This window comes from Zalophus californianus, chromosome 1 (genome assembly GCF_009762305.2).
Source record: "Zalophus californianus isolate mZalCal1 chromosome 1, mZalCal1.pri.v2, whole genome shotgun sequence".
Classification (NCBI taxonomy): Eukaryota; Metazoa; Chordata; class Mammalia; order Carnivora; family Otariidae; genus Zalophus; species Zalophus californianus.
Genome location: NC_045595.1, coordinates 5442855 through 5464782, shown reverse-complemented (window position 1 = coordinate 5464782; position 21928 = coordinate 5442855). Strand labels below are relative to the sequence as shown.

General features: G+C 50.9%; 2 protein-coding genes across 12 annotated transcripts in view; one reads left to right on the top strand and one right to left on the bottom strand.

The window, feature by feature from the left end:
- HNRNPM (heterogeneous nuclear ribonucleoprotein M) overlaps window positions 1-12913 on the top strand; it is a 39068-nt gene extending 26155 nt beyond the window's left edge. For 3 of the 9 annotated variants that reach the window (XM_027583724.1, XM_027583720.1, XM_027583719.1), the window contains 6 exons: window positions 4-81; window positions 3513-3611; window positions 7267-7320; window positions 9365-10167; window positions 10804-10855; window positions 12486-12913. In XM_027583724.1, the coding sequence (XP_027439525.1) occupies window positions 4-81; window positions 3513-3611; window positions 7267-7320; window positions 9365-10167; window positions 10804-10855; window positions 12486-12649 (1250 nt within the window). In that variant the 3' untranslated portion in view covers window positions 12650-12913. The remainder of the gene's footprint in view (window positions 1-3; window positions 82-3512; window positions 3612-7266; window positions 7321-9364; window positions 10168-10803; window positions 10856-12485) is intronic. The other 6 variants (XM_027583728.1, XM_027583725.1, XM_027583722.1 and 3 more) reach the window with 3 other exon arrangements.
- A 1072-nt stretch (window positions 12914-13985) lies between these two features.
- On the bottom strand, window positions 13986-21649 carry PRAM1 (PML-RARA regulated adaptor molecule 1). 3 transcript variants are annotated; one of them, XM_027581687.1, is made up of 10 exons: window positions 21060-21649; window positions 17883-19254; window positions 17735-17798; window positions 17582-17658; window positions 15069-15123; window positions 14855-14963; window positions 14546-14708; window positions 14431-14464; window positions 14303-14337; window positions 13986-14163 (listed from the first exon to the last, which is right to left on the bottom strand). In XM_027581687.1, the coding sequence occupies exons 1-10, from the start codon at window positions 21060-21062 to the stop codon at window positions 14126-14128; spliced, it is 1950 nt and encodes a 649-aa protein (XP_027437488.1). In that variant the 5' UTR covers window positions 21063-21649; the 3' UTR covers window positions 13986-14125. The 3 variants fall into 3 exon arrangements, with proteins under 3 accessions (XP_027437488.1, XP_027437489.1, XP_027437490.1); XM_027581688.1 differs by having other exon boundaries at window positions 14024-14163; window positions 14265-14337; XM_027581689.1 differs by lacking the exons at window positions 13986-14163; window positions 14303-14337; window positions 14431-14464; ... (1 more) ...; window positions 14855-14963; window positions 15069-15123 and adding an exon at window positions 15413-15595.
- Window positions 21650-21928: the final 279 nt, after the last annotated feature.

The following is a 21928-nucleotide window of genomic DNA, read 5'->3' as shown; positions in this document are numbered from 1 at the left end:
CAGGCATGGAGGGACCTTTTGGTGGTGGTATGGAAAACATGGGTCGATTTGGATCTGGGATGAACATGGGCAGAATAAACGGTAAGACTTATGCTTCCTTCCTGCTTCCACCTGCCCCCCCTGCTAGCTGTTGGCTCTTGGGTGACCTTGAGGCAGCACACCCATTTTTAATGAATAATTGCCCCTTCCACTTTTCTGTTGAATTCGATGTTTTTGAATTGCCTTAAATGTTATTAAAATCACAAGTTTGTATTCCAGAAGCTAGACTTCCTAGTAGGTGTTAATCCCGTTAGTCACTAAACTGTGTGTTGTGTTCTGAATCTCCCTGATAATTACCCAATAAAAATACTGCTTTTTGTTGTCTCCAGCACTAGCAAGCATCCTGTAGATATCTTTGGTTATGTTTTGCTCATTTTAAAATTGTCTTCAAGTGTAAGGGATTAGTTTTAGTTTCTTTGGAGTTTTTGATCAAATTCATATCTTTCCTGGAGTGATGGAGTGCATCAGTTCTTGATCGTCTGCTCTGATAAAACTCTGAGTTGTGAGCAGAGACGTTGATTTAATTTAGCATTTACATAGTGCAAATTTTGGTGTACTATCACTCGGAGCTTTCATCCCCTTAATAGAAATATACTATCATAGTAACAGTTTGTTTTTTCATTTAGTCCTTGCAAGAACCACATGATTTGTAGGTACTTTTATCACCATTTCGTCAGAAACTGAGGCCCAGAGAGTGACTTGCCTAAGGTCACATGGCTAGTTATAATGGGATATATATGGATCCCGGCTATCTGGCTCCAGAGCCTGGCTCTTAGTCACACTGTGATCCTGCCTTTCAGAACTGACTCCAGCATGGGCATCATCCCCTTCTCAGTGGGCCTGTAGAGTGTGCTTTGAGAAACCCTGTCGACTGTATTTCTGAAATCCTTTGGGGGTTGGTTTGACTCTTTGACCCCCACCTGTGGGGATGTTGCTTCCTTTAAACACAAACTTCCCTGGGATGGAAAGTCATTAAAGATTTGCATTTAAATGTTTCTTTGCTGACCTGCAGTATCTTTACTGTGAAGATAGAATAGAGCAAGCGAGTCTCTTCCTAGGATAACTGTCAAACTGGAAAGAAGGAAAATTCTGATGAATAAACTGCCCTTCTTCATGGGTTTGCCTTGTTCTAGATGATGATAAAAAGATATGAGGAAGTCCTCACCGTTAGGAATGAAAGGGACAAAGGTCTGCATTTCCAGTGTACTTTCAGGCTAGCCTGTAGCTCATAATGTGTATAGGAATTCTAATAAAAGGTGAGGAGTCTGGCTTGGTAAAGTGTTTGCTCAAAACAGATGAGTCATTAGGAAATGGGGTTTTTCGTTTGAGCAGTGGAGTGATGTCATTGAGAAGTGGATGGAGAGGGGTGGGGCTGTGCTGAGCAGTGTGAGCAAAGTCCTTGGTAATCTGGCAGGTGGAGTGCCACAGTCACAGTTCTGGGCCTGGTGATCAAAGGTTCACAGTGCTCATTCTCCTGGAGAGCAACAGTGGGAGGATGTGTTCTGATGCAGTGTTCTTAGATGTTCCGAGATAAAGGTACTTCGAGTCCTCCCTCATCATCCTCTGCAGTAGACAACAGAGAATGCTCTACTTCCACTTGAGCTGTGTTCTGAGCTTTGAGTGCAGTCAACTTTATCAGGGGAAAAGTTGATAAAGATGTTTTGGATTTAATTTAATGTTTAGTTGGTGACCGTAATGCATCCACCAAGGTCGTGGGTGCTGACCTCAGACTGATGAGAAATCAGTCTCGGCCAGTCAACAGTACAGGTCAAGTCCTGATAGAATAGATATTAAAAATTACAAATTAAAAAGTCATCAAATGCCAGACAATGATATGATACAATATTTGGCAAGGAAAACTCTCTTTTTGGGTAGTACATTGGAATTCACAGAGGGTTCCCTGAACTGTAGAGCCTGTTGACCGTTGGGAAGATAAGTTGTTTGGTTTTCTTTTTGTTTTCGTTTGGGAAGATGAGTTCTGAGGGCCTTTGCTGACAAATTAATACCTACATATGACTTCCTTATCTCAAGGGGGCGGAGTGCTGCCTTTTTTATGCCCTTATGATAGGGATTAAAGGAGTACAGCAGAGCATTGTCCATTACAGTGCCGCTCTGGGATTTCCCTTCTGCCTACCACATGCAAGCTTGCGCAAGTTAGTTATATTTTCAGCAGATGGCATGCCACCAACCTATGAGATTCAGTTGGGTCTATTCAGACTATGAATAGCAAGTTCACCATTGCTAAAATCTGTTTTCTTTTCTTCTTCTTCTTCTTTTTTTTTTTTTTAACTAGAGTGAGCATGAAGGGGGTTGGTGCATAGGCAGACAGGGAGAAGCAGATTCCCCGCTGAGCAGGGAGCCTGATGTAGGGCTTGATCCCAGGACCCGGAGATCATGACCTGAGCCGAAGGCAGTCGCTTAAGAGACTGAACCACCAAGGCGCCCCTCTGCTGCATTTTCTAATTAATTCATAATGGCTAGCCTGCTTCCACCCCTTTGGTAGGCTTGTTCACTTCATTGAAAAGTATAGGGACTTGAGCTGCATATAACTATTTTCGGTAGTTATGCGATAAAAGGTGATCATTATATAGCACCTGATTTTTAAGGAGCAACATTAACTAGAGTTTTCAAGGACCTCTCAGTATGGGAGGGAGACACAGTGTGATACACATCTTAAGTCTTGCTTTAGAGGAAAGAAGTAGCCAATAATGGGATCATCAAAGGCTTTCTCCAGCAGTTTACAGCTGTGGTAAGGCTTTTTCCCCATAGAAGCTAAGACCTTTTTTTTTTAAAAGATTGTTGCAAAACATAAGTCTTGGCTGTCAGCATAGAAAAAAAATAATGAAGTTACCAACATCCTTGTGTAGATGAAACTACCTGTGTTAGGAGAGATGTCCCGTTATATACAGGCATGTTTCTATATTGTGTGTGGATGTGCTTTTGTTAGTAGAGCATGGATTTTTGCATCGGGTTTAGGTTCCAGCCTTTGCCTCACCGCTTAACCGGGCATGTGACCTTGGTCAAGTTACTAAGGCATTTGAGCCTCTTTCTTGGTAAAGGGGCAGTGATGTTGCAGGCTCTTGTGGGATTCCATGAACTGTTAGCACACCTAGAGCCCTGGGTGGGGCGGGGCACGTGGGAATTACCGGGCAGGTGGTAGCTGCTACCGCAGTCTGCCTTTGACTCCGCATGCGCCCATGCCGGTTGCTGTAGGAGCAGGTGCTTGGTGTACCTTACTCACGGGGGGCTTTCCTGAAAGTTGTCAGTTAGTCCTTAATGGATTAAAGGTAGGTAGTTTTCACGGATTCACTTGAGGTGACCTTTTTAAGGAAAAAAGGATGAATGATGGTTTCTCTATAGAAAGAGTGGACATGCTGACTTGGTGGCGGCTGTTGTGTGCCTGTAGTATACTTGTCATGTCTAAAACATAGTGGTATTCCTGGAAAGGCCTAGGGTAATATTTTTCTCCACAGAGATGGAGCGTGGCATGGGTGCAGGATTTGAGAGAGACTTTGCCAGAGACAAGATGGGAATGTCTCGAAGCTTTGGCGAGCCCCTTGGCAGAGGAATGGGTAAGAAGGCTCCACGTGGGCGGGGGCTCACCCCCTGGGGTGCAGGCTCACCCTCAGGCCAGAGGTTCTTTCTTAGGCAAAGTCAGCTGTTTTTCCATAGTCTTTTAAAAAATTGAACATTTTTTAGACCTAGGTAAAAACTTCTGGTCCTTGAATTTTTTATTGGTATCAATAGAACCATTTTTCTTTAGTTTTTTCAGGTGGCTTCTTTGGTTGCACTGGTATAAGATGTTTGCTTGCTGTGGGAGTTAGAACTGCTGCGTTACCCAGCACCGGCTCTCTGGAGTGGTAGAGGTTTCGGAGACCCTGCTGAGAGGGGTGTGAATTCCCTTGTCCAGGGCACTGTGGTGGTCTAGTTAACGGATGGCAGGGTGTGCTTGCTGGTACCTTTAAAAGAGGCCTCAGGGAACTGGAGTTTTCTGATGCTGGAAGGCCTGGCGTATTGTGCCGAAGTGCAGAGAAACTCTTGTTTCGGTTTTGGTTAGATTGCAAAGCAGTTTCTTTACTTCTCGGTAAATGTCTCTCCCCTCTCCCGTTTTGAGTTTAGATGTTTCTGAGAATCCGCCAGCTTAATTCTTCATTAGTATGGTGCAAAAGAGATTGTCCAGTTGGGGGCTCTTAAGTTTGTGTCTGTCAAAGGCGATTTGGAGCGTGGATCCATACTCTTCCCCCATCTTCACCTGCTTCTCATTCTGTGCAGATGTGAGGCTTCTAGGTGACCGCCTCAGAGCGCTCAGCCTCTGTCTTTGGGGGACCCATTGAGTTAGGTGTGAGGATTTTAAGCCCTTTTGTGTAAGTTTGTATTAGATATGTTCTTAGAATTTATGAAGGTCCTAGAAAGATTGATCATCCAGCTCATCAGTGAGACCAGATTCTTCTGCGGATTATTTCTGGGACTCCCATCCTCTTTGTGTTGTGTCCTCCATGAAAACCAGGAACTGTTAGAAACCGTGTCCCTCAGAGTGGAGGGAAACAGTTGTTTGGTGGAGACTTGTTTCTCTTTTTCCCTACTGGCAGTTAAGTAGCTGGAAGGACTTTCTTGTGTCTTACTAGGCTGGTAGTGAAGATTTACTTTTTTTTTTTTTTTCCTTGTGCTTGTCTGATGTGACTGACTAGTTTTATTGTAGTTAATCCCAAAGCTTTAGAATTTTGGGGATGAGTTCATAATCCTTATGTGACTAGGTTAGCTGAAAGTTTCTTATTACTATGACTGATTGTGTTTTGGTGTCCTGGAACAGCAGGATATATATATATATATATATTTTTTTTTTTTTTAAGATTTTTTATTTTTTTATTAGGGGGAGTGGCAGGCAGAGGGTGAGGGAGAAGCAGGCTGCCTGCTCAGCAGGGAGTCCGATGTGGGGCTCAATCCCAGGACCCTGGAATCATGACCTGGGCCGAAGGCAGCCGCTTAACCAACTGAGCCACCCAGGCGCCCCGGCAGCAGGATATTTTTAAAAATATTTAAAAAACTTTTCATTTGGCTGCAAAAAGCAATTTGTGGATACTGAGGGTAAGAAGAACAAGATGGCACATGACTTTGCTTCCATAGGCTCTTCTTCCTGCCTTAGGCCTTTAATTCTTTGCCACACTGTGGTGCCTCTCAACCTCTGTGATGAGGCTGGTGGCCTTGTCCTGGTTCGTGGAGAAGGGGTGGATCTAGTGAGGTCATTATGTTTCATGGCAACAGGAAACTCCTCCAGTCCCGACCTGAATAGAAATGTCATCTGTCTCCTGCTACTTTGCCACCTTCTCTCTGATTGAGACTCTCTTGTCTCTTTGTCCTGAGTCCTCCCAAAGTGACATGGGCAAGAGCAAAGGGCTTTGTTCTGGAATTCCCTGCTGCTACTTGTGATCAGACCCAATTTAGTAAAAAGGTGTCTAAGTTTAAGTTGGGATTTCAGACTAGTTGACCTGGATGGGTTTTTTGTTTTGTTTTGTTTATTCAGTTCTTGATTTCTCTCTCCTTTCTGGTTTTCACTTGAAAGTTGAATTGTTTCGGTGCTACTTTCTGTAGTGTCTCCCCATTCAGTGTCCCTTCTCTACTATCAAGGCAGTAGATCTTTGCCCTTGTTTCTGCAAACCACTGTACTTGGTGGTGCAGGGATGTAGACTTGTGGTCCTTGATCTTGAAGAAGGGGGTGCAGCTGAGGAGACGATGCTCAGTGACTCAGGGCAGCACCAGACGTCCGTACATAGAAGTGGCCTAGTGAGGGTGTCAGTGAAGATGTTGGTTCCTAGGCCCTTGGCAGACGGGTGAGCAACACACAAAGGTGATCGTTTTCCTACGTGGCTGATAGAAGTTTTCTGCTGAGAACACTGGATCTGAGCAGAAGTGCAAGACCGTGCAGGAGATGCAGTTGAAGCTGGAGGGGCTGGGTGTCAGAGTTCAGTGTAACTATAGAGGGTGTACTGGCAGGATAGAGAAGGCTGACAGCATCAGGTGCAGAGACTTGGAGGTGAGGGTCTACCTGGGGTCGAAAGATTCAAGTTCAGAGTCAGGGAGGTCTGTGAATGCCCATGAAAAGAATTTTTCCTTTTTCTTCAAATCAGTGGTGTGCCGATTGTGAAGCTTTTGCAAGGAATATTTTGATCTAAGTTCTGATTTAGGAAAGTGAAGCTAGGCCTGGGTATGCTGAGCAGGATCGGTGTCACGGAATAAGTAAGCCCTACTTGTTTGCAGGCTGGAGGTCTGTTGTTTCTTGGTATGCTTTCCCACGTCCTTCCTGTAGCAGGTAGTTGTAGTACCAGAAACAGCTGTGGGGTTAGGGTTAATCTCTGTGGTCTCAGTCATAAAGTTAGATATGCTCTGGGGCTATTGGTCCACATTGCTGAGCACACTTTGTGACCAGAGAAGGGGGGTGGGTACAAATCTCTTTACACGGTGAAGAGCTGAGAAGAAACTTTTAAAAGCTAGTACTAACCCTACAGCATTAGACAAAATTTATAAAGAGGTTTGGATGAATCGTGGGCAAACAAGCAACAGTGTTTTCTGTTTTCGACAACGTGTTGGATGTGGTTTGGATGCGTTGGGGTTTTTATTTTCCTGAAGCTTTGTCTGTCACTTAATCATCATCACACCCAGCTCCTTCCAGGTGGGGCTGGTGGGCTTAGCTTGCTGGAGTCTTTCCATGCATGACTTGTTAATGAGGTCATACTTCAGCACTGCACGCAGTTGCTGCTGGTTTTCAGGGTTTTGGCAGTAAGTATATCCACAGCTTCAGTTTGCTAAAGGATGACTGTGAGGTGTTGATTGGATCTGGTGGGTGAGTGCAGGCTTCAGCCGGAGTACTGAGGCTCTGGACCAGCTTTAGAAAACTGTGCCACTGGCCCCATTCTTGCTCTGATTTTCTAAGTTCACTTCATTGGTGCACACTGGCTCTTACTTAGCTCTGCTGGGCGCATTCCCAGATGGTCTTGCCAACTGGGCTCAGACTCTGGAGCTACATGGGATCCTAGTATCATGACCCATCATCAAGGACTCTTAACAGTTTTCTAGTAAAATGATCCTGTCTGTGTGTGTATTTCTTAACCCCTCCCCCTTCCTTGTTTTATTTTTAAATTAGTAATATTCTTATTCTGGAATCTGTAATAAACAAATTTCTGTTATCATAGAGAAATTTGGCTAATTTTTTTTTCTTCCTGATTTCCTTAGAAATCCTAAGTAATGCACTGAAGAGAGGAGAGATCATTGCAAAGCAGGGAGGAGGTAGGAAACGCTTAGTTTTGATGTTTTGATTTTTAGAATAGGCTGTTATTACTGGGGGATAGTAGAGTGTAGTGGTGGAAAGCATGGGCTCTAAAATAGACTGCCTGGGTGGGAACCAGCTCTGTCTTGTCCTAGCTGTGTGACATTTGGCAAGTTACTGAACCTCTTTGTTTTCCATACTGTAAATGGGGATATAATGGTATCTACTTCATAGGGTTGTTGTGTAGAGTACATGAGTCAATGCATAAAAGAGAATACACAACATAAGTGCTACGTAAGCGTTAGCCGTTGTCATTATTATAATATCCATGTAATTTGGGGTCTTTGTTGTTTTAAATACCATAAAATTGTGAATTCCTGAAAGTAAATACCTAATTATAAAAGTACAGTAGCTCCATTTCTAACAAATGCTTACTAAACTGTACATTTGTACTGATACTCAGAAAATTATTTTTTAAAAAATTATCTACAATCTCACTGCCCAGTGATGAGTGCTGTAAACATTTTGGACTATATCCTTCCATTAATACACACCTTTTTTTTTTTATGGGTACTTAAAACTAAATGAACTTCTTTTGTCAGCTTGATCTCCCCCCGCCCCCCCCAATGGCTCTGAGTGCCTTGGCATTTCCTTGGTAACTCCACTTGCTGGTTATTTCTGTGGTGCGCTGATTCTAAAACTCCACATGGGCACCGTTTTTCCCTTGTTCTCTGCTGCTTTTGGCATCCGGGGGGTCAGCCTGATTTCTGATGTTCTTGAGCATGCTACCTGCCCTTTTCTAGTTATCTTGCCTTTTTTTTTTTTTTAGTTTCTGAGAAATTTCTGCTCTCAGAGCAGAACTTGTGTTTCTTAAATTGTGTTTATATTTTGCCACTTGGTGTGCTGTTATTCAGCATGACTAAGGAAATAGTCCTGGAGGAAGTGGAGTGACACGTGAGGTCAGTCAGAGACTCACAGAAACTTCTGAGTCTCCTTTTCTTGAATTCACATCTTGCACTGGGCCGCTTGGGTCAGGAATGGGCTGGCTGTGGGCTCAGCTGACCTTTTTCAGAGGCAGGTGGTGGTGGTGGTGGTGGTGGTGGTGGTGGTGGTGGTGAAGCTTGAGTGAGAGGGACCTTGATGCTCTGCATGGTGGAAAAGTGGTGGGCTGTGGCCTTGGAGGTGGAGCCATACCCTCCTTGTCCAGAGTTACCAGGTTCACAGGGTCACTGCATTGCTGACATTCCAGCATGTGTCTAGCCGAACCATGGCATTGGGAACTGATCTTAGGCCGCTTCTAGGATCTACTCTGCAGTGCCATTGACTTCTTTTCCTCCAAAGCCAGCAGAGTTACGCACAGCTCATTTGGGGGTATTCCTCACAGAGTAAGGCTCCCTGGAAGTAGCTGTCTGTCCATCTAGACATAGAGGATCTATATTGGTGTTGTTTTCTTTATCTCTTAATTACGTGGCTGTATACTAGCTGCTTTATGCCTGGGGTGCTAAGGAAATGCAGCCATACTGGCCATCAGCAGGGCATCTGAGAGGGACAGGTTGGGAGAAGGGTAAAGGTTGTGAGTGATTGGAATTGTCACATATAATCCATGTAATCCATCACACAGACTGACCAACTGAGGTTGGGGTTTCTGAGCTTCCTTCATCGAGAGCATTTCTCAGTTAAATTTGGTGGGGAGACCTCAGAGTTCTCAGGAACTGACAACCATGGCTCACAAAGGTAGTTACAAGTACTAGCGCTTCTGAAATAACATGGAGAACATTGTTGACACAAGTTCTCCAGGGTGGATTTTCTCCCTTTTAAAATTTTACTATGGAAATTTTAGCTGTTGCACAGTAATAGGAAGAATGATGTCGTCACTACCCCGCCTTAACAGTTGTCGACATTTGAGGGATGTCTAATGATAAATTGTTGTGGGATTTAGTTCCTGAACTGGGGTTGAGCTTGTGAAGTGCCCAAGCCTCTGCACCCAGGTCACCCTCCTGGCATGGTGTGCACACAGGTGTGCAAGTCCCTGATATCTGCCTGTGTTTTGTGTCCCTGTTCCAGGTGGAGGTGGAGGCAGTGTCCCTGGGATCGAGAGGATGGGCCCTGGCATTGACCGCATTGGGGGTGCCGGCATGGAGCGCATGGGCGCAGGCCTGGGCCATGGCATGGATCGTGTGGGCTCCGAGATTGAGCGCATGGGCCTGGTCATGGACCGCATGGGCTCAGTTGAGCGCATGGGCTCCGGCATCGAGCGCATGGGCCCACTGGGCCTCGACCACATGGCCTCCAGCATCGAGCGCATGGGCCAGACCATGGAGCGCATCGGCTCTGGCGTGGAGCGCATGGGTGCCGGCATGGGCTTTGGCCTTGAGCGCATGGCCGCGCCCATCGACCGCGTAGGCCAGACCATTGAGCGTATGGGCTCTGGTGTGGAGCGAATGGGCCCTGCCATCGAGCGCATGGGCCTGAGCATGGAGCGCATGGTGCCCGCAGGCATGGGGGCTGGCCTGGAGCGCATGGGCCCCGTGATGGATCGCATGGCCACCGGCCTGGAGCGCATGGGCGCCAACAACCTGGAGCGCATGGGCCTGGAGCGAATGGGTGCCAACAGTCTCGAGCGCATGGGCCTGGAGCGCATGGGCGCCAACAGCCTGGAGCGCATGGGTCCTGCCATGGGTCCAGCCCTAGGCGCCGGCATTGAGCGCATGGGCCTGGCCATGGGTGGCGGTGGCGGTGCCAGCTTTGACCGCGCCATCGAGATGGAGCGTGGCAACTTTGGAGGAAGCTTCGCAGGTTCCTTTGGCGGAGCTGGAGGCCATGCTCCTGGGGTGGCCAGGAAGGCCTGCCAGATATTTGTGAGAAATGTAAGTGGTTCTTCAGCAACTTGGTGGTGGTGGTGGTAGGCACAAAGGGAGGAGGGGGCGGGTTGGCGTCAGAGTTGGTGCCCTCAGTAGGGAGGCAGAGTAGAAGCACTTAAGGCCACCTTGCTACTGTCCCCAAAGTCTGGTGCTGGTAGGATAAGGAGGGAATGGGAGAGCATAATGAACTCTGTGCAACAGAAGCCCCGGGTTTTCGTACTGCTAGGTGGAAACCAGTGAGCTCAGGAACCCTAGCTTCTTGATTCCCTTAGCTTGAAGAGCCACTACACCTGGGCATGACAGAGACAAAGGGCTACTATATCTGCTTTATCTTTATACCAAATTGACCACCTTCAGTTATTGTTGAATGGTCTGTGGGCTGCTTACCATAGGCGACTGTTCTCTGCATGATTCGCCCTTAGACAGTTAATGCCACAAAGGGAGTGCACTTGGTGTGCCGGTTTCGAACCTCATTCCAGACCGGTGTGTTTTGTTCTCTGCTGATATCTCAGTTTGAAGGGTATTCTATTTCTCGGTGTTACAAGAAGTCCTGAAAGTTCCTCTCAGAGAGACCCTGGTGTTTATGCATTAGGACATTAGGATTTGGTTGTATCACTCATCAGTTTCTCCTTTTCCATTTAGCTCCCATTTGATTTTACATGGAAGATGCTAAAAGACAAATTCAACGAATGTGGTAAGTGTTTGGGAAAGGCTTTCTAGGTGCTTCCATGTGTTGTGGCTTCAGAAGTCTTAGCTTGTTAGTGATGCATTTGAAGGGTGCAGTGGAGCTCCCATCCTGGTCTTCACAGCCACTTGCCATGACTCGAGGACCAATGGGACTTGCCATTTTTCTGCCTGTGCAAGTATTCAAGCCAGTTGTTGAGTTTCCTCTTATGTGTCAGACACTTCTCACCTGTGTTCTCATTTCAACCCCATCCTTCTCCTTTTATGGTTTTTGAAAGGAGGTGATGTCCCCATTTTGCAGATGTCAGGCAAAATCACGTTGCCAAGGTCACATGGCTTCTACGTGACAAAGCTGAATAAAAACAGATGAGGTTGCTTTCTACCACCGCACTGTTGGTTCATGCCTCTCAAAGCACTTCCTCAGAAGTTCCCAGGGGTGAGCTTTTGTGTGAATGAGGCTGAGGGGCTCTCTGGTTGTGGTTTCCTGGCACACCAGGCCACCATTCTGAAAGGCTCATTGTGTGGCTGAAAGGAAGTGAAGTTGTCCCCGGGTGAATCTCTGCCCCTCACTCCCACCACCTCTGTTCTTTTAACCGTGTCAAGTGGGAGCCTGGGACCTAAGCCAGAAGTCTGGGTGGCTTGCTGGGTCAAGGCCTCCTCAGTGTTTCCCATTTCCTGTTTCACTGGTAGTTCAGATTGCACCACTTTGCTGCTTCTCCTGGTTCTTCTTTTGGGGCAGCTGTTGAGCCATAGTGTGCCTTCTTGCCCTCGCCCCACTTAGTTTCCACATTGTAGTAGGTATTCCGAAAAGTCAGGTTGGATCAGGCTGCTGCCCTGCCTCAGATGCCTGGAGGTGCCCATCTGCCAACAAGAGAAACTCACTAGCCCCTTTGTAACTTAGTCCTTCCTATTTCATCTCCCTCCTGTCCCTGAACCCTGAGTTGCAAGTGTCATTCTCCAAAAGTGCTTTATTTCATGCTATTATAGCAAGAGTTTACCTTCTGGTGGGCTTTAGCATTTTAGAGCTGTCCCATGAGAAGCCCTCTAGATGTTGACCTTCCCTTGGGTTGAGTTAATGGCTTTAGAAATGAGGGCCCCCTAGCATAGGCTACACGGTCATGTCCTTAGCTCTTCCCCTATAGACTTGTTTCATGGTGATGCTTGACACATACCTGGATGCTTAACCAGTACTTGAATGAATATGTGAAACCCACTTGTGAGATAGGACGCAGCCTGTGTGTGGACAGTACAGAAGCGTCCATTATATCACGATGGCCTCGTAAATGCTGTGGTGTGGGGTCTGGAAGATGAAGCCTCTGTAAAACTCATGTATAAGGTTGGCTTCACACAGCCCCCTTTATAACTTTATTGAGTGTACGAGTATGCATTTGAAGCTGCCAGGAAGGCTTATCATGGGTGGATTGTTGTCCTGTTGGCAGAAGAATGGCAACATGGCTGAGGGCCATAGTCGCTGGATTCCGGCTGTTGTGTTCTGAGCAGTCGTGTGCCAGGGCCGCTCTCCCTTTTGACTCTGTCCACCGAAATCCAACAGGTGATCTGGACTGAGTGGAGCCCAGACTGAGGCTGAGCTCTGGGTTTGCCTGATGAGTTGTGGTCTCTTCTTCCCTCCCTGTGCCCAGGCCACGTGCTGTATGCTGACATCAAGATGGAGAACGGGAAGTCCAAGGGGTGCGGTGTGGTTAAGTTTGAGTCGCCAGAGGTGGCTGAGAGAGCCTGCCGGATGATGAATGGGATGAAGCTGAGTGGCCGAGAGATTGATGTTCGAATCGATAGAAATGCTTAAGCAGTTGCCTTTTTTAAACATCGATACCAGACCTCTGAATTTGTATTTTTTCTTGTTAACCATTTTAATTTGTTGGCTGGATGTATAAAGATGTTTAAAAAATTCAGTTGCTTTTTGGGGTAATTTGAATTACTTTTTTAATGACTGGGGTTCCATTTGACTGTTTGCATTGAGATTGCAATGTGCGCAATTTTTTTTGTAGTTGTGGCATCTTGTTGACATCGAATATGACTTTGATAATAAATACCAGTTCCTGAAAAGATGCTTGCTTTTTGCCTGTGTGTTGTGGGGCACCCACCTCCGGTTTGGGGAGCTAAAGCCAGTCTTCTTTTCTGCCCTTGAAGCTGTGACCACTGGAGGTCTCATCCCTATTCTTGCTTCGTCTGTGGACCCCGAGGGTGGAGGGCATGGACCCCGGCCACTTCAGGAGAACTCTTTATGGAAACCGAGTCCTGAGTGGACTTGAATTTCCCAGTGCTGGTAACAAAGCACTTGGATATTAGCGGTCCTGAGAGCCGTTCTCTCTCCCTCCTGTGCAGTTGCTCTTTGGGGCACAGACATTGTGTCAGGCTCATTTCCAGTTTGGCTTTTGTCGTAGTCCACTTTGGGTGCTATAACAAAAATACCATAAGCTGGGCAGCTTATAAACAACAGACATGTATTTCTCATAGTTCTGGAGGCTGGGACGTCCAAGATCAAAACACTGGCTGAATCCATGTCTGGTGAGGGGACCTGATCTTGGTTTATAGGTGGTACTTTCTAGCTGTGATCTCACATGGTGGAAGTGGCAGGGGAACTTTCTTGGGCCTCTTTTATAAAGACAGTAATCACCCCCCAGATAGCATCACATTGGGCGTTAGGCTTCCAACATAGGAATTGTGGTGTGTGCTTGTAGTGGGGGCGGGGCGGCATATACTTTCAGTCCATAGCAGCTTTTCTTTGCTACAGTAAGACTGAGGAGGGTGCGAGTTTCTGAGCATATTTAGTCCTGTAGTGGTTTGGGCTGAACGTGATACCTGGGCTCTGTCAGAACTGGGTCACCCCTCCCTTTTCTCCCCCCGCAAGATGTGATCTCATTCATATGTAGGTCCGCTTGGGCTACACAGCTATTTGCAGCTTGTGTGGAGCTGCCGCCACTGCTTGTCAACGTTTGGTTGTGGTGTCCTAGCCTTGCCACCTTCTCCCTGCCACAGTTTCCTCCTGCTGGTGTTTCTCCCTGAGGGGTGAGACCGTGGAGGGACGGGGTCGACCTCGCAGACCCCCCAAGTGTTTGATCATGACTCCACTGTGTGCCAATCAGGAGGGAAAGAAAAGACAAGAAGCAGGAATCACTTTCAGTAGGTGCTTTATGTGGTTCATGTATGTAGGCAGGCATGAGCCTGGGTGGTTCTGTGACTGCCAATCTGGGATCCAAGACTCCTGGGTTAGTGGGTGGCTGGGCTGGCCGGTTGTCCTAGGTACCCACACCTGTGGGCCTTACCGTTCCCGGGGGGATGGTCGGCTCTCCGGAGGGTCTGCCGAGGAAGGGTGATTTGCAGTGACTCCTCTCCCCGTAAACTGATAATGAGCAGCCCTCAGGGAAATGGGGTGAGGGGTTTACCTCCTTCCAGCCTACCTCTGGTCCCTTCCAGCCTACCCAGAGCATCTACATACCCCAGAAGCCAACATCGTCATACACCTCCGTTTCCCTGGCAGAGAGCACAGTTGGGTCAGTAAGAGTCACCTTGGCCCACTGACCACCCCACCCTCCCTGTCACCCCCCAGTCAGGGCCAGCACTCACAGGGGCAGTAGAGCTGTTCTGGGCACATAGCCATCTGCAAAGAGAGTGGGATAGGTAAGCTCCCAGCCCTGGTGGTAGCCTGTTTCCCTAGGACTTTCTGGTCTGTCTGACTTACATTTGCCCTTGGTGTCCCGGCATAGCATCTCATCCTTGTTGGTGAACTCAATCACCTCCAGGATCTCCCCGCGCCGGATCCCCAGGTGCTTGCCACCCCCACGACGTGTCTTGGCGTTGGGATCGATCATCATCCTTGTCTGAATCACTATCTCCCCCTCAAACTGGGGAGGGATATGTTAGAGATTTTGTTTTGTGCTTTCACCCCAGGAACCCCATCTTTCTGAGGATGGGATTTATGGGGCCTTGGTCAGTTGGGGCTGTGCCCAGAACTCCAGGGCTCTTGTGTCGAGAATTCTGGTGTTCACACCTTGAACTTTTTCCGGAACTCCCTCTCGGCCTTCTCTGCCTTCCGGATCTGCTTCAGGGTCTTTGGGTCTGCCGGTGGCAACTGCTGTGGCTGGGGGGCCTTTTCCTTCCTGAGGAATTGGATGCTCCTAAGGAAGATGTGCTCCTCAGGGGCCCCCTCCGTGTCCTCCCAGAGCTCAGCCCCTCCGTGGTACATGCCCTTTGCCCTGTGGTACCTGAGTTCGGGATCTTGTGGTGGCCTGGGGGGTTGCTGGGTAGATGGCACGTCATCTGGGAACAGTCAGAGCGCTGAGTTAGGGCAGGGACCGTTGGCTCAGCCTCCCTTTCGACACTGGTGGCTTGATCTTGAATGAGCTTTCCCTGGGTCAGTTCTCGGGACATCCACCCCCTCCCAAACGCCACCCTGCCCACCTGCCCATCTTCTCCCCAGGCCTTTCTCCTGGGTTGTGAGTTCTAGTGGATTGGCTCTTGTTTTCGTAACTCCTGCATGGCAGGCGTGGCAGAAACTGTTTACTAGAGTAACTCATTTCAGCCCTCACAACAACCTTCTTACTTAGGATAGTAGGCAATATTGTCATTCCCAGCTCATTGATGAGGGAAATAAAGGCTCTGAGTGGTAAAGCAATCCTACTCCAAGGTCATCTGGCTGGAAATGATACAGGCAGGATTTATTTGCAGGCTTTTGAGGCCATTTCATGTCTGTCTCCTAGAGTAGATTGGCTTCTGGGAATTGTCATGGGATCTGGGTCAAAAATAAGGCAAAAGCATTTCTTAGAGTGGACGAAGTGGGCATCTGAGAAGGGGCTGGTGGGGTGGGGTTCCTGGACTGGCCTGGCTGGTGCTGAGACCAAATTGGGGGGGGGGTCTGCCTGGTGGGGGATCTGCCTGGTGAGGGCTGACTTCCTGGCAAACTGCCAGCCTTCCAGGGAGGATTCTGATGGCCAGGGGTTTGGCTTATGGCGAGAGCCTCATGAATACCAGTTGAGTGAAGGATCCAGAACCTGAAGCCCCCAGCTTTTTGCTCCAGACTCCAGCCTCGGCCTGGTGCTCAGATGTGATGATGCCATCTACAGTCTCACCCAGGACATTCCCTCTGGCTGCTTCCCCTTCTCCCAGAGGCACCCTAGGGCCCCTGCAAACCCAGCACAGTGTAGAGCACGCCCCCAGGCGCCGTGGTGCAGGGCAGACTTGACATATCTGCGGCTCAGACTTTGGCAGTGTGACCCTAATCAGGCCATGCAGGTAAGGCAGGCTCTCAGGGGGACCTGTTGAAATCCTGGGTAAGAGCTAGGTCTGCTGGCCTCAGCCCCTTCCAGCGGTGCAAAGAACCTCTGGAGTGGGGCCGAGTGGGCAGTTAGACTTGAAAAGGGCAAAGTAGCCTTTGGGACAATGAGTACTACCAGTGAGGGCCCACACAGTGTTTCAAGAAGGGAGAGATCTGAGAAGTGTATTTGATTGGAGTCTTGCAGAATGACTGGCATGGAATGGGGAGACGATTGTCCATGGGCACGGACAGTGAGCAGAGCTGGCGTTGTTCCTGGTCTGTTTGGGATTGGGGAAGGGGTGGGCCAGTTACTGCCTTTCCCCATGTCCGTGGCCCCAAGAGTGGCTCCCAGACCCCAGCCACAAGAGCCTCACCAGAGCGGAAGCAGGAGGAGCCCTGTCAGGAAGCTCTGCTAACAGGGGGTGTTGCAAGCAGCCCCTGAGGAAAGCCCAGGAGAAGCAGAAGGGGCTCAGGAAAGAGTAGTAGAGGCAGCAGACCTGGTGCAGGGGTGGAGGGTGGGTGGTTGCGGGGGAAGCTGGAGCATCCCAAAGGCACCCTTAATAAAAGGTTCCCCTGTAAGAAGCCCTTCCAGAGATAGGGCCAGGAAACAGTCTGGAAACTCAGGGCTTGGGCAAGTTGCTTCTTGGGTCCTCAGGCTTCCACCTGAGGCCTGTCCGGAACAAGGGGTCAGCTGTTGCCGTGGGGGCAGGGGCGGTTGTGCATGTTCGGGGATGGTCACGTACAGGCTTGCGTAAAAGTCACTTTTTTTTTTTCCCCCACTCAAAATTGGTAAAGGCATTAACCCTGCAGCTGGGCTGGAGACATGTCTGCTTTGCCATTATCCTGCTCTCCAGGAGCAGATGCTTGGAAGAAGAGAGAAAAAAGGGTCCTTAGGAACCCCAGAGCACAGAGTGTCTAGGACTACAGGCTCAGGGGTCTTTGTCTCCACCCCATGCCTGAGTTCAGGCCCAAGTCCGACCTGGACATCCAGCAAGCACCTCCAACACAACAGGTCTGCTGTGGAAACTGACACCTTGTCCCCGACTCAGGGATACCTCCAGTCTGCGCCCAGGCGTTAGGCTTGGTACTCGGGCCTCATCCGTGTCAGGAGCTGGCTTGCTCCAGCTCACCCCTGCATCGCATGCCACGAAGTCCACTTCCTGATTCTTCCACTGCTCTTTCACACCTTCTCCCACCACCCTCACCCCCCCGCCCCCGGCCACACCATGCTCACTGGCTGTTGGCCTTTAGGCTGCCCTACCTCCTCCTTTTCTGCCCATCAGGAGCTGATAGGACTTTTTTGAAAGGCCCTTCCTGCCCTCTACTTTCTCCTCTGGCACTGCCAGGGAGATGGGTTGTCCCTTGGCTTCACACCAGCAGCATGGCAGAATATGCCCTTGCAATGAATGGTCCCCAGGGGCCTGGGCAGGATGGTCTGAGAGCTCAGCCCCACCACCAACAAACCTCTGCCCTTGGGGCTGGGGCTGGCGTTGTCCATGGGTTCCACATCGTCATACAGCTCGTAGACCTCGTCCTGGTCCCTGTGGGAATACCCGAGATAGGGGCCTCTTCCAAGCCTTTGACCTGCGCCAGGGCCCGCTTACGCCCCACACTCACTGCAGGATGTCTTCAGTCTGTTGGGCCTGGGAGTGGATCCCAGCAGAACGGGTCCTCCTCAGAGCTGTGGAGGGATGAGAGCAGGAGGGAGGCAGGCCCTGCCAGGGAGCGTCTTCCCCAGCTTTCTGCATGGGTTGCCCTGACCCACCTGTGGCTGCGGCTGTGGCTCTCCGGAAGTTCTGGACATCCCTGGGGCCAGGAGGCAGCGGGGGCTTGGCTGGAGGGGGTCCCAGGCTGCTGACTGGGGGCAGAGGCCTCCGCCGGGGTGGGTAGCTGGGTTTGAGGCCCAGCCTCGACCCTCCATTCTGAGTGGGAGCTCCTGACCTCTGCTGCCTGGCTCCAAAGCCAGGGCTGAGTGGGAGCCTGGGGCGGGAGGCTGTGACGGCAGTGGGGAGTGAGCTCTCCGAAACAGAGCCGGGGAGGGGGGGCTTTTTAGGGAGATCACCAAAGAAATCAGCGTGCAGGTGCTTCTTGGGCAGAGCACTAGACTCGGGCTGCGAGAACTTTCCCGGGGGGCCCTGGCACTCAGGCTGCAGAAAATTCCTGGGGAGCAGGCCAAACTCGGGCTCCGAGGACACCCTAGGGAGGCTCCCCAGCTCAGGCTGCAGGGGCTTCTTGGAGGGTGCTTTGAATTCAGACTGCCGTGGCCGCTTGGGAAACACACTGACTTCAGGCTCTGAGGACCTCCTGGTGAGGTCACCAAAATCAGGGTGCAGGAGCTTCTTGGGGAGGTCATTCAGCTGAGGGGCTGGGATCTTTTTGGGAAATGCATTGAAATTGGGCTGTGAGGAGTGGGGGTGGGGCTCACTGGGCTCAGGCTTCCAGGGGGGTGTCTGAGGGACCTCACTAAACTCAGGCTGTGGCAGAGATTTCTTAGGGAGGCCACCACCCTGAGGCTGCGGGGGTTTTCTGGGGTGCACACTGAACTCAGGCAGTGGGGGCTTCTTGGGAAGTGTACTGAAGTCGGGCTGGGAGGAGTGGGGCTGGGGCTCCCTGGACGTAGGCTTCCAGGGGGGCATCTGAGGGAACTCACCGAAATTAGGCTGTGGCAGGGATTTCTTAGGGAGGCCACCGACCTGAGGCTGTGGGGGCTTTCTGGGGTGCACACTGAACTCAAGCTGAGGGGGCTTCTTGGGAAGGGTACCGAAGTCAGGCTGGGAGGGGTTTGGGGTGGCCTCGTTGGGCTCAGGCTGCTGGGGCTTCTTGGGGAAGGCACTGGATTTGGGCTCTGGTGGGTTGTTGGCAGGGTGGCCAGGCTCAGGCTGCAAAGCTTTCTGAGGGGCCTCGAGCTGTGGGAACTTCTTGGAGGGTTCACTTGGCTCAGGTTTGGGGGACTTCCTGGGCAGATCAGTGCAGCTGGGCTGCAGGGGCTTCTTGGGGTGCTCGCTTAGCTCAGGTGGCGGAAACTTCTTTAGAAGTTTGTTGAACTCAGGCTTTGGGGTTTTTTTGGGGTGTTTGCTGGTCTCGAGCTGAGAGGCCTGGAACTTTGCTTGAAGGCTCCGGAAGTCCTGATGGCTCCCCTAAGGGACATGGAGCCAATCAGGCAGGGACTCACACAAGGGTTCTCCTAGCTCCTCTTTGCCACCCTTTGTCATTGGCTCGCTCTCCTGTTGGCTGGGGCCTCCCACATTTGTCTCCAGGCTCCCTGGAGTCCTGACCTCTCCACTTAGGCACTGCATATGCCCACAACCTCATCCCCATGAGGACCCAGGCTCCCGAGGCTCCCCCATAGCCTCTGCTCCCACAGTTGGTGGTGCCTTCTAAGTGTCCTTGAGATACCCTGTGCTTTCATGCTCCACATCCCTAGTGCCTTCTGTTCTTATTTCAAAATACATCCAGAATCTTACTGCCTGTACCACTGTCATGCTGGCTGGAGGAACCCAGGCTCCTCCCCGGTCTCCTGCCTCCCCCTCTGCCCCCCACACCCCCGTCTCTGGCCAGGACCCTCCCCCACAGCAGCTGGAGGAAGCCCCTCTGCTCAAAATCTGGCAATGCTTCATTTCCCCATGGTAAAAGCTAAAGATCTCATGAAGAAGGCCTTAAACCATCAATCTGCCTCTCTTACCCAGTTACTTGGGTCTGGCCTCCGCCTCTCCCCTGCTCTCCCCCCGCCCCCAACCCCTCTCGGGCCTTTGTCCTGCCCTTGCCTCTTCCACCTCCAGGTCTCTGCTGATATTTAATTAGAGAGGCCTTCCTCCCAGACCACCCTCATCTAAAAAAATTGATTTCCCCTTCGCAGAACTCTCCATTCTTCCCAACCTACTTTTTTTCTCTCAGTACCTGCCACTATGTATCATACAGTTTATGTTATTTCACATATGTGCCTTGGCTTGTTTGTTCTCTCTGCCCCCCCTCAGCCCCTGTGGAAGGTCAGCGACTTGGCTCACTCATTGCTGTCCTCCCAGGGTGTGGCACACTGTTGGTGCTCAGTAGATGTTTGCTGAAATATACAGGATACAAAGGCGTATACTCAGCCACGTCCAGTCTGATTGTCACAGACTCATGTAGAAAGACGTGGAGAGACACAGACCTGGAGGCAGTTGTGGGCTCAGAGTCTCACGGTCCCAGACACCCTTTGTTGACAGTCAGGGCATTCACAGTTGACAACACCCAGGAGAAGCGGCAAGCCGGCCCAAGCAGCGGCCCGGTCAGGCACGTGCACCGTCTGTGGTGCACTTAGTCCATCCCAGGTACCGTCTCAACTGGCCCCATGCTGTCCGTAACAGACGTAGGCAGGTGCACAAGTAGGCCAGGCCTACTCTGATTAGGGGGCCTGCTCTGGCCTGCAGGCCCCCAAGCCTGGCTTCACCTGGACCCTTGGAGACTGGGGAGGGGGAAAGGGCAGAACCGTGGAGACTGTGCTCCTGTCTGTGCCCCACCCAGAGAACAAGGAAAGGTAGTGGTCCCTGCCTCGGGCCTGAAATGCCTCTATTAAAGCCCCGCTCCAGGTGGGTCGGGGGAAGGATTCCCGGGTCACCCACAGGACCAGAGAAATCAGGGTCAGCAGGTCATGTCTTGGGTGACTGCTGGGGTCGGGGGTGGGTGGTGGGTACATGACCCACTTTGTCACCCGCAGGAAGCCCCTCTGTTCACCCTGGCCTCCTGTCCCCAGGTTGCTGTTCATGCTGACCTGGGAGGAGAGTAGTCTGGGCCATCTGCCTGTTCTCCCTATTCAAGTCCCAGCCCCAGCCTGGGCCACAGGCCCCTTGGGGCCCCAGCTGTCCCAGTGATGCATCCTGGCTGCTCCCACCTCTGGGCCTTTGTGATGGCCCTTGCCATTTCCCCGGGGATGAGGGGACTCTCCTAGGGTTGGGGGTTCACTCACCATGCCTGCAGGCGGGTGATGGGCCACAGGGCAAGTGGGACCTGAGCTGGGCCGGTGCCTTCAGGAAGTGACTGTGGCTTCTGCTCCCTGGGCCCCACGGGGGTGGGGGATGCTGGCGGGGTGGGGAGGACAGAGGAGGAAGGAAAGGAGGCGGAGACAGCCGCTGCCTGTCCCCAGATCCCTGCCTTGCACTTGAGTTCCTGTCCTGCCTGCTACTGTCTCCATGGTCTCCGTGCTTCGTGCATCGGCTGTCAGCACATGCCCAAATGTGGCCACCAGTTGTTTGACTCTGTTTCTGGGGGCTGGCTGACTTCTGGTCTCCAGGGAGAACTCCGTGCCAGGCCCTGAGGGCCTCCTTGGGAGGGGGAGTTCTCTGGGGGTAAGGGGCATGGTCAGCTCTGGGCCAGGAGACTCAGGAGTTGGAAGAGCGTGATGGGTGAGGCTCTTCTGCCGGCTCGTTGCCTCATCCGCCTGCCTCATTTCCACACTTCCCTACTGTCAGATTCTCAGCTCTGAGCAGGACTTCCCTATTATAGGGGCAGATGTCACATGGGTCGTGGACGGCTGTGGGGAGGCAGAGGGCCCCGCTGGGATGGCAGATTTGGGGGTGGGTGGGTTGGGTGGGTAGTAGCTAAGGCGTTGCCCTCCCCCACCCCGGGGAGGGAGGGAGCCTGAGGGCCAAGGGGGAGAAAATGGAGACAGCAGGGAGAGCAGTGAAGAGGGGCAAAGGGGGTGGGTCGAACTAGCGCTGTGGGGGCATGGGGCCCAGCCAGAGAGAGGTGAGCCCTAACCACAGGGCTTGGTCTGCAGGAGGTCACTGACTTTGGGCACAGACAAAGGGAGAGTGCAGAGCCCTGATTCTCAAGTTT